Source organism: Diadema antillarum, unplaced genomic scaffold (genome assembly GCF_040938485.1).
Source record: "Diadema antillarum isolate AM-2024a unplaced genomic scaffold, OU_Dant_1.0 seq00001404_RagTag, whole genome shotgun sequence".
NCBI classification, from domain to species: domain Eukaryota; kingdom Metazoa; phylum Echinodermata; class Echinoidea; order Diadematoida; family Diadematidae; genus Diadema; species Diadema antillarum.
In genome coordinates, this window is record NW_027272159.1 from 30,448 (window position 1) to 41,436 (window position 10,989).

General features: G+C 38.4%; 1 protein-coding gene across 1 annotated transcript; it reads left to right on the plus strand.

Moving 5' to 3' along the window:
- The first annotated feature begins 624 nt into the window (after positions 1 to 624).
- On the plus strand, positions 625 to 6,538 carry LOC139709078 (U6 snRNA phosphodiesterase 1-like). The gene is made up of 6 exons (XM_071621041.1): positions 625 to 731; positions 3,393 to 3,578; positions 4,354 to 4,585; positions 5,152 to 5,257; positions 5,883 to 5,966; positions 6,443 to 6,538. Exons 1-6 carry the CDS (start codon positions 632 to 634, stop codon positions 6,536 to 6,538), a joined length of 804 nt encoding a protein of 267 aa, XP_071477142.1. The 5' UTR covers positions 625 to 631.
- The last annotated feature ends 4,451 nt before the right edge of the window (positions 6,539 to 10,989 follow it).

A 10,989-nucleotide genomic window follows, 5' to 3' on the forward strand; every position in this document is an offset into this window, starting at 1 on the left:
CAATAGAAAATATAAAATCAATAGGTAGATCGATCTATTACTCATATCGATTTAGAGAGAGAGATAGTCGACAGGTACTAGTATTTGTAGATATGGGTAGATAGATAGACAGACGGATAGATGGATAGATAGATGGGTAGATATGTAGATAGGTATTGTAATAGATGGGTAGACAGACATGTATTACTCAGTAATGCTGAATGGAAAGATAGATGAATATAGATGAATCGCGGAGATGAATGGAAAGCGGGACAGAGGAGATTGATGTTTATAGATAATCTGTCGATGCATGGGATGGATGGATCAAAATTGAAGGGATTAAATTAAAGGGATGAAGAGAGGGAGCGAGAAAAAAAAAATAAGAGCGAGAGAAAGGTGGGAGGACGAGGATGCATGATCCTGAATGAACTTCGGACCAATCAGGGAAGTGGACCAATCAAAATAAAATCGCACTTTGATGGTAAGTACAGGGTACTAGCACCGACCCACGCACGCCAGGCAAGCTCGGTGCAGGGCAGGACACTGTGGCCCTCACCCGCCCGGCCGGCCGGGGCGCCTGGCGCGGGCGCGGGCATGCAGGTTGGGCACTGCCATTACCAGCCGCGCTGGAAGCCGAATGTAGTTGTACAAAATGGCTGGACTAAAGGCGCTGAGATCTTACGAGAGTGAAAGCAGTTCTAGCGATGATGACAGCGAGCATGGCGTCATTCATCATCAGATAAAGAAGCGAAGTATGAAAGAGACATAGACGTCTAAATGTTCATGCCGTGTATTTTTTATCATTATTTTTAATCAGCCTGAAGTGGATCGACTCAGCTAAGTCCCATGTGCTTTAATTGATGTCACCTACTGTTCTTCTCAATCGCTGTCTTAGTATTACTATATTGCTTGTGCGCATTCTATAAACTTTACCTGTAATTTTAACTCTCTTAGTGATTCCCTAACTCTAGTTTACTGTTTGCATATGTCTAGTGTCTATCTAACACATTTACAACTTGTCTATCGAACTCACACTCGAAGCTTCTTCTTCCGTTATTGGCGTGAAGTACAGCTTCATGCTTGTGAAGATTAGTTAATACCCCTGCACTAGCACTACCAGTGCCCCAGGTATGCACTTGGTGTGTGAGAGTGCAACCATATGTGTGTTCCACCAGTCAAATTCCACAAAGTAGTGTATTTACAACATATTATATATATAGATCTATATATATATATATATATTTGGGTGACCCGCACCTCGTCATAGTTAATGTTTGCGCATATTTGAATCACATTTCGCCACTGAAATTCTTTGAAATCCAACTCACATACAGGAAAAATGCTGAAAATTCCAATGGAACCTAAATTTCACTGATAGATATTGAAAATTTACTGCTATCGTCGTCAAACGGGAACAATGCGAAAAAAGTGCGCGCTAAGGAAGGGGCCCGCAACTTGTCACCCGCGCTCCCATAGACAAAGTACGTAAAAGACGTGTGCGGCCGCGGGTGACCGTGATGCTCCCATAGACATACACGTAAAAGATTCGTGCGGGGACAGTGGTGATACTTATAACACGTATTTCAATTAAATTTCAGATTTTCGTGAAAAACTGTTCGGTTTTCACCACAATTTGCTTGGTTGTGGTAGCCCTGCCAAGTTTCAAGCTTACTGAACACAGTCCCGGGCATAAATTTTTGTTTAGTGCGCTTAAAACAATTTTAAGCGGGGTGACGGTATTTGGGCCCCTGACGAGGTGCAGGCACCTCACTATATATATATATCATGGAGTGCAAGCAGTTTACTAGTAGAACAAATGGATGTAGATCTAGATCTAGGCACGTTCGCGTTCTAGGCCTTTATTCTCTGAATATGAAATATCACCTGTGTAAAAAAAACAGTAATGTTTTTTGACCGAAAGATCGGTCTGTATCTGGTCGTCAGGGATATGTTCCGAGGAGACTGCGTCTGGCTTCACAGATCCCCTCCAGCAATAACGTCAAAAAAATAAAAGACTCCTCCGGACAGACGGATCTTTCTGTCCATAATGTTTTAAGCCTGAATAGAATTTAAGAAATGAAACAAATGTCCACGTCCTAACAAGCGACGTAGTTGATCGTTTGTTGGGTGCCCTGTACAACTATTTGCCCTAAATCCTAGTTTTAACTTTTTTGTCAGTTTATTTGCCATTGGAAATCAGACATAATAGTACTATCGAGGCTGAAAAGGAGTCAATATTTAACAAATGATTCATTAAGTGAAGGTCAGGTGATGATGTTATTTGATCAGTTACATGTGAACATCCAGTTGCAAATTGTTCTAGTAGTCTGTGTTTGAAAAAAAAAATGAGACAAACCCAAGAAACAATTTTTAGTCACTTTCAAGCTGAGCATGGATGCAAGGATCATGCTTTGAATCAGTCATGTACAGGGGAAAGTAAACATCAAATAAAACACTGTTTAAAGATCAGTAGACGTGATGATCATGAAGCTACTTTTCTGGGGCACTGTCATATCCTTAAGTACCGGTACCAGTGTCTTTATATCATGAGAAAACATACATTACAATACAATGTATGTAGTTTGGGGATTTATAACTTTGCATTCTTATCACTTTAGTGTCTTCAAAGATACATATATCATTACACTTCCTCTCAACTTCAATCATTTATGTTTTTGTGATTGCTTTTCAAACATGTTCAAATATTCTTATATCATCGGTTGAGAATTAGAAGGGCGGTAAATTGCCTCAAACACTATGGCCTGAATTCATGAAGGTGGTACACTCTTTGTCCATGGTTTAAACCATGGACAAACGTATGGGGCGCCAAGTGTCGCATGGCCTATTTTGTTACAAAATCAGTCGTTTTGTCGACCCAAAATGTTAAAATTTTGTCGACAAAATTATTATTTTGTTAATATTTTGTCGACAGAAGGACTGATTTCATAACAAAATAGGCCATGCGACAATTGGTGCCCCATACTTTTGTCAATGGTTTAAACCATGGACAAAGATTGTCCCATCTTCGTGAATTTGGGCCTGAGGGTTTAGTGGCAACTTAATGCCCTTATCATTCTCACCCGTCAATATGTAAAATATTGAACTTACGCAATAATCCATATTCAAATCTAACAGAAAGCTCTGAAAAGAGTAACTTTGTCTCTAATTGGGGAAATGACACCACGAGCACCAAGCTAATATTTTGGGGAAAGATGTAAGCTGCACCTGACTGTGAATTAAAGGGAGAAAAACACAGTTCAGCAATTTTGATAAAAGACAATTTGCATACGAGGAGAGGATGTGGTTACAGTGAATTAATGGTCCAAAATTATGTGAAGAGTGACATAATGGCAGTATTATTGTCCATATGTGCTTGTATTTACTGGTACTTATTTCATGTTATTTGCCTCAAGAGCTGAATGACTGTTCGAAGACTGGTGACATCCCTCAGCCAACGCTGGAACTCCCTCCCGAAATCCTGTCGATGTTTGGATCATCCAGGCACCCGGCTGAGGCTAGTGATCCAAGCAATCACCAAGGCAGGATTCGAAGCTTTGATCACGTTCCAGGCAACTGGGCCACATATGTCTACATTCCTGGTAAGATCAAGTGTGCCAGACCAACTTTGCTGCTACTATGGGTTATGATTTGTTTTTGCTACATTGATGTTTCAAAAGTATTTTAATTTGCACTTGCAGGAAATCAGCCTGTTGAGGATGAGTCCCGAGTATGCTCGGGCAGGTGTCTATGGGAAATGCGAGTTGTAGCAGAATCAGTCCATCCTCAATGATTTAAGATTCACTGGCAAAAGATTTGTAGAAATCGTCCGTCATTCATCAAAATGAAAAATAGGTATATAACAGGAGTGGTACATGTAGCATTTATTCTCTAAAGTTCAGGCTTTTTTCCATAGGTGTATTATGTACACTCTAAATTACACTTTAGATGCTATTATTCCCTTCGCTATTGGCAACATGTTCAATCAGCATGATTGATATTAACTATTATTATGATTCTTGTGTAAAATTATTTGAGAGCAGATCACCAGTGAGTCAAGAATATCTAGAAACATCTCACTGAGCTTCAGAAACTGTGAGAACTGATGTCTGGAACTTTGCCAGTCTTGAGACTGATACACTGCAATTGTTTGAAAAAAAAAGACAATGAAAATGTCTGACAGTATATTTACTACACATACACACAAATATCTTTGGTTGCTTGCCACTGAGAATACAAACAGCTGATAACATTAATGCTGTTGTAGCTGGAATAATCAATCTGTAACTGTCTAGTCACCAAGAACCCAGCATTATTCTTTGCTTAGTGTTTGGTTTTATCACAGAATTTGCAATTATATACCTGAAAACTTTACAGCTGAGAGCTCCAATCTACGTAATTTGGCAGAGTTGCTCATGACTCATCTGCCGAAAGGGACGACCTTTGAACCCAGCGATGACCTTCACATCAGCCTATCGCGCACTGTCTGTTTGCAGCACCACTGGATCGAGCCCTTCACCAAGTCGCTGTCTGGTCTGATTGCTGCTACACGTTCCTTCAAGTGTCATTTGGAGAGGGTAGACATCTTCACCAATGACGAGAAAACCAGGTTGGGTTTCTGTTAATACATGTATTTTATGTTTTTGTCAGTTGGGATCACGCTTGAGCCATTTGGAGGCCCATAGCATTTATGGAGTTTTCGCGTACAAGATGTAATTTCAGGATATCGTTGAGATATGGATGAAGATTGTGAGGGCATGTGGCAGACTTGTTATCTTTGACAGTGTCCACTTTAAGTTTAGGGACATGGTAAAATTCTAGAAAGGTTTTGCCTTTACAATAGCTTATAAAATATTTACCAAAGGGTATACTTTTAGCAACTGTTAGTAGGTGGTGTTCAAAAGGGACACTTAAAGCATGTGTAGCAAAATATTTGGGTCGTGTGTTTGAAGTGAATTAGAGAAAAGTGCATTGTTCATTATGGCATGGTAATGATATACATGTACTTACTAAACAGGTAGGTTGTGATATGTACACTTTTGTATGTAGGTTATGTAATATATGAAAATATGGGGGAATGGTGTTGATTATTGTGTCATATTGAATGATATTTTGCATTTGGTATATGGTCATATCACAAACAGTGCAGGGATTTGTTTTGTATCTGACCTCCAGGACGTTCCTGGGTTTGAAAGTCGGTGCAGGCCATGACACACTTTGCGATCTGGTGGCCCTCTCCGATGAATGTCTCTCGGAATTCTCCCTGCCTTGCTTCTATAAGGTACTTCTACTTTACTCTTCAGTTATCATTGGCAACCTGTTTCTGAACAATGTCAGTGGTATTGTAAAATGAAGTCATGAGAGGGTAAAGTCAGAAGTTTGCTATAATCCAAATCTATTTGATATGATACGGGATGTATATCTATAAGTGAATATACAGTCAACCTCATATAGGTTAACCATGCACAGGTAAAAAAAATGGCTATTAAAGTCAAAAGAAAAATTCGACCATGGGTGGATATACCGGTAAACATGTCCTTATTCTGTTGTGTGCCAGATTATTCAAAACCACACAAGTCAAAGATTTTCTTCAATTCCCTTTGCATTTGACTTTGGCAAGGTTGACTGTATGTCATTTTCAGTATGAGTGAGACCAAGAGACAGTTTTTCTGCAGTGTTTGATTTTGAAAATACCCACAAGTCTTATGATACAAGTATGTGAAGGATGTATACGTATATGGATACACAGACTCTATTATACAACAAAACTAGATGTGTTTAATCATCTTCATTCATTTCAATTGAACTGTAGGTCATATTTGTGATGAGATATGTATTCCAGTGTGACAAATTTTCTGTCCAAAGTGTTATCAATATTTTTGGAACTTTCAACATTGCTTTGACAGAATCCATCCTTTCATATAAGTTTCTGCTGGTGTGTTGGAGACGTGTCGGCCAAGTTTGATGCAGCCAGCTTACGCAGTTTACAGGTGGGAAATATTTGGTGTCAGAGAGTATAGTGGCATACTTTTCGTATGAATATCACTGCCATTTCATAGAAAGTGTTTAGTCTGTATATCAGCTCCCTATTTCAGAGATAAACCTGCATTTATCTGATGTACATGTATTATGTTATCATATTGTAGCCTTTTCCACTCCATACCTTCTCCAAATTGAAAATTCTCCATGGAAAAAGGCTAAAGCGAGTTTGAAGATGTGTGAAACATTTGTGGATGGACTGAGTTAATGCTGATAAAAAACACTTGATAACTAAAAGCAATACATAAATTCTCCTCGTTGGGTTGTCTGTGTGAAGAAGGGTTAATAATAAGTGGCAGATCATATGACACATCTCTTTCGTATTGTTTATTGATACATATTTATATGGTAAATGCACGCTACTCTTGCGGTAATCCACTCCAATCTGCTCATCCTAATCCTCGATTAATATTTTTGTCCATGACAGGATAAACTTCTCAGCTATGATGGCAGCTTGACCATTGATGCAAAAGAGATCCACTGCAAGAGTGGCTGCAAAAAATTTGTTTTCCCACTCGGATGAACTGGAGAACTTATAAACTGATGCTTGGAAATTCTTCAGAAACGCTTGTGTCAATCCTCTTGAGGATGTTGCAACGGCTGCAGTCATTGAAACGGAGTCAGATGTGAAGGAGATCCACTGCAAGAGCGGCTGCAAAAAATTTGTTTTCCCACTCCGATGACCAGGGAGAATTTTTAAACACGGATGTTGGAAGTTCTCCCCAAGTGCACTCATTGATCCTCTTGCAAATGTTACAATGGCTGCCGTCATGGAAACGGTGCCAGATGGCAGAAGTGTAGGCTCATATTTATCTTTGTGAGTGGCAAGTGGAGACTAAACTACTACAGCCCCACATGTGTTCTGCAAATGATGATACTACACTGTATCTATAAGACAGAAGTGCAATGGACTCCAAAGCTGACAAAAACAGAGGGGCCAAATGATGGGCTTGCTTGCCACCCATTCTTGCTAGATGCATGCTGAAATCTTGGAACGATTCCACACTTTACTCCTCCTAGGACCACTATGCTGTACAGTGTAATACTACAGTGTAATACTACAGTGGAAAGTTGCTATAACAAGGTCCTTTGGACCAGAAAATTTTGTTTGCTATGTTAGATACTTTGTCAGATCAGTTGTCAATGAACAAAACAGAATAAAGCAAAATTGTTTTCTTTGGGACCAGAGAAATGAGTTCGTTATAGGTACTTTGTTATACCAGGGGCCCATTGCATAAAAGTTACTATTATGGTAACTTTGCCGTCCAATGGTAACTACCATGGCAACAATACTCAACAGCCAATCAAAATCAAGAATTCCATGGAAGTTACTGTAAAACATGATATATTTGCGGCACGAAATTTTCGCGAATTGGAGCCGACGGCCTTTTTCGTGGCAAGAAATTTTCGCGAATTGCCTCTTGCGTTCAGTGCATATAGTGTAGATAAGAAATTTCGCGTGCACTTTAATTTCGCGAATCTTGGCGCTCGCGAAATTCGCGAAATTAAAATGCACGCGAACATTTCTCGTTTTACAGTACCATTAGATGGCAAAGTTACCATAATAGTAACTTTTATGCAACGGACCCCAGATCTCTTTATATCGGGTTTCCACTGAAGTTACATATTAGTTGTCACTAGAAGTGACTGTTGGAACCCAATGTATCTCATCCTGGAGTTGTATGGCTGCAGAAATTATATTCTTGTACTCAAGCAAATTGGCAACTACAATTACATTGCTACTTAAACTTTCATACAGTGAAGTAATTTTGAAGGCATTTGTATAGTGAATGTATTACTCAAAACAAGAAAGATACAAGTACAATTGTATCTCAGCCATTCCGACCTGTGAGCTCGTGCTCCATTACTCGTATGAAGAAATATCATTGCACTAATAAGTTACAAGAGTGAAGATGAGACAGATTAGAGAACATTGGCAGGGAAGTCTAAAGAGATTCTGCAGAATAAACTACATGTATGTGAAGACAAACTTAAAATGAGATGTGATGTTGATTTCTTTTATTTTCTATTGCAGGTTTGTTGTACAGTGCACTCGAACACAGTTATAACGAAATTGCAGTTACAACGAAGTAAAAATTCAGGCCGCAACATTATCAGCTCCATGTATTTTAATTGTTTATTTGTTCGGTTAAAACAAAATTTCGATATAACCAGAGAAAACTGCTGGTCCCGAGGACTTCATTATAACGGGAGTGTAAATCATGGTACAATGTACTAGGTAAACTGAAACATATCATGGGGGTAGGCAAGAAAATTAAATACATGTACATGTACTCTGTACAAATGACATGGTAGGTAGACTACCAGGGTATTTGAATCACGAGCATCAGAGCAGCACGCCACACATCCCTTTATATCCATCCATCCATGTTTTATATCTGTTTCTTCATGTATTGAATGTATATCAACATACATCATATAATACATGTATATGCATATTATGCACACATGGAAACACAGACACATACAAATGAACATACCCACACACACACACACATGGACGCACACACACATAATTCACTGCCTACTTTTACTTTGTACCGACTTACATTCACGAACAGGAACTTTGTTTTTTCTACTGTACATGTAGGGCCTACTTGATACACTAATCAATAAAAAATACACAAAGGTAATATTCCAATCCAAGTGTCATACATTGCGTTTATTTCAACTTGCATATGTATCACTCCAAAGTTGCACTCTTCAACATGCAGAATAATCCTGTAGTTCATCTACTCAAGTTAATGACTGCCACTGTGTAGAAATAACGAATACAGTTGTATCATACAAGCTGTACACTGCATTTAAAAAAAAAACCAAAACTCAAATGCATGAATGACTAAAAAGAATTGGTCGGCACTACAGGACAGAGACAATTAATGATTGGGTCTATAATCCAGCCAGCATGGACCCATTGATAGCTTTGTGTATAAAGTATGGTGATGAATGTTCTTCAAATCATTCTAATAGCAGCAATTGACCTATGTATAGTAAAACTTTTAGATTCAAGAGCAATATTGATCTCCATGGACACTGCATGCGGATGGTATGAATGTTTACACAAACGTCTATCAACTAAAATGATCATTTTCAATTGCACCAATGCATGACAAAATGATACATTGTACATGCATTATTAAGTAGTCTTACTCGTAAGGGGTCTTTTACGGCAGTGTGTCGTCAAGCTTTTGCAATAGGCATTCGGTGGGGTGATTGCTTCTGGAAGTTACAGCCCATACAATGTACATCATGGGAGGAATGAAAACTAGACATACATGTACATGTATATCCCTTTCCCTTCAAATTTGATGAAATATCACATGGTCTACACAAATATTGGTCAGCAATTGGACATAATTCAATCATGACTCATTCAATGAGGGTCGAAATTAATCACCCATGTACTGCAAGCGATGACGTCACATCATGTGATAATTTCAGAAGTTGACTGTCTGCTGATGGGGCTCAAATGAAATGCTGCATACTTATGGTGACCATTATAATACAACAAATATTACCTTGTATATTGTCATACAGTTAAGACACCTGGGGGGCGTTTCATCAACGAGTTCGTCGGAGGTTTTCACCGACAAATTTGCTATCAGCCAATCAGACGCAAGGATTTCAGTAGCTTTTAACAGTTGTCAGTGTAAATCACTGACAAAAAGTTTCATGAAACAGTCCCTTGTAAAGTCCCTTGGGAGTTATATTTTCCCTACAAGACTATTTTCCCACGTCGCTGCATGCTGCAGGGAAAAATATGCTGGTACTCTTTTGGTGAAAATATAACTTGTGGGAATGCCGAGTGTTGATTACACTTCCAAAATATACGCAATATCGGTATAATACAATAATATCTCTACCTGCAAAATGTTGGGAGTTCTGTACCTATTCTGTAAGTAACACTCACTGCCAACATGTGTGATGAAAATAATAATCTTCTTGCTGAGCATCAGACACCAAAGAGAAGCAACAGATGTGCTCTTCAATGAGACTGGCTCAAGCAATTTGGTCGTGGAATGAGGGTAACCATGGATGCACATGAAGATGAAATAATGTGAAAAACACTGCGCATGAGACCAATTTCTCTCATCTTCATCAACAACCCTTTTTTCTTCCCCAACAACGATGAAGAACACCCTATACTGTTCTCTGTCAGTTCATTCAAAAAAAGAAAAAAAAAATTACAGCAGCACAGTTTTTCAACTAGTATGGATGCAAAACAGATTCTGTCCAAGGTGATGTGGCAATATACACTGTATGAATTGTATTTTCACATCTACAATGTACTGAGTGTATTATTTTCTTCCTGCATTCTGTATTTTCCATTGTTTAGTTCAATATTAGATGAGTTAAGAATCAACATGAGACCTACTTAAAAACACTATGATTTCATAATCAATTATGCATGTAGCAACTTTTTAATTGTATTGTACAATTATTATTCTTGGACAAATTAACAGCATTGTCACAAACACTTCAAATTTTTCACACATGATCATTAACCATGGTCTCTTAGAATGATTATTTATATTCTTTACACCTATTTCATGTACAGATTCAATGATAAAATCTACTTAAGCAAAAAATAAATAGAAAACATGTTGGCTCAATGTACACATATAGACATAAACACACACAAAACAAATTCTGAATCATTGACAACATCTCTATACACAGCAACGCTTGACAACTGCTTGGCAAAACAACTAACTACTGTAGTATACCATTCTATTTTGGCAGACCACATTTCACGAATTATTTGTAAGTCGCATACAATCTTTCTCACTTTCATGCAGGGAAGTGGGGCTATCTATTCTCAGAGATCGACACGATTAAGTAACAACTTTTCTCAGCTAGGACCAAATTGATTGAAGGCACACATGACTAACATTAACTAAGTACACAGGTATATGTACTATGTACTGTATTCACATATTTACAAACAGCTAG